This window comes from Phaethon lepturus, unplaced genomic scaffold (assembly GCF_000687285.1).
Source record: "Phaethon lepturus isolate BGI_N335 unplaced genomic scaffold, ASM68728v1 scaffold5256, whole genome shotgun sequence".
NCBI lineage: Eukaryota > Metazoa > Chordata > Aves > Phaethontiformes > Phaethontidae > Phaethon > Phaethon lepturus.
Genome location: NW_010545420.1, coordinates 1 through 393, shown reverse-complemented (window position 1 = coordinate 393; position 393 = coordinate 1). Strand labels below are relative to the sequence as shown.

The 393-nt window shown below is 66.7% G+C and overlaps 1 protein-coding gene across 1 annotated transcript in view; it reads right to left on the bottom strand.

The window, feature by feature from the left end:
- Window positions 1–227, bottom strand: part of ACADS (acyl-CoA dehydrogenase, C-2 to C-3 short chain) — a gene marked incomplete at its 5' end in the record, with an annotated part of 6349 nt that extends 6122 nt beyond the window's left edge. Inside the window, one exon of the mRNA XM_010288945.1 lies at window positions 64–227. Coding sequence (XP_010287247.1) covers window positions 64–227 — 164 coding nt within the window. The remainder of the gene's footprint in view (window positions 1–63) is intronic.
- Window positions 228–393: the final 166 nt, after the last annotated feature.

Below are 393 nucleotides of genomic sequence, written 5' to 3'. Positions count from 1 at the left end.
AGGGCTCCGGAAAAGCCAGTCCGCCCCTCTGGTGGCCACCTCCTGGCGGGAACAGCACGCTACCTGCTCGGCCGGGAAGCGGTGCTCCTTATCCAGCTGAGCTGCCAGAGGCATCAGCTCCTTTTCCGCGAAGTCCCGGCACGTCTGACGCAGCATCTGATGGGTTTCTGGCAGCTCCGCCGTCTGGTACACCGTGTGCAGCCGGCGGAAGCACCCGAAGGCCAGTGCTGAAAGGAAGGAAAGGAATTAAACGCTGTTGTTCCCCTTCACGCCCGGGGAAAGCGGGGGGCTTGGGGGGGCTGTGAAACTGGCCCCGGAGGGCCCCGGTCGCAGGTGGGACTCGGGCAACGCGGCAGGGGGCCTCCCCGGAGCGACACTTTTCGCCCCGGCAGC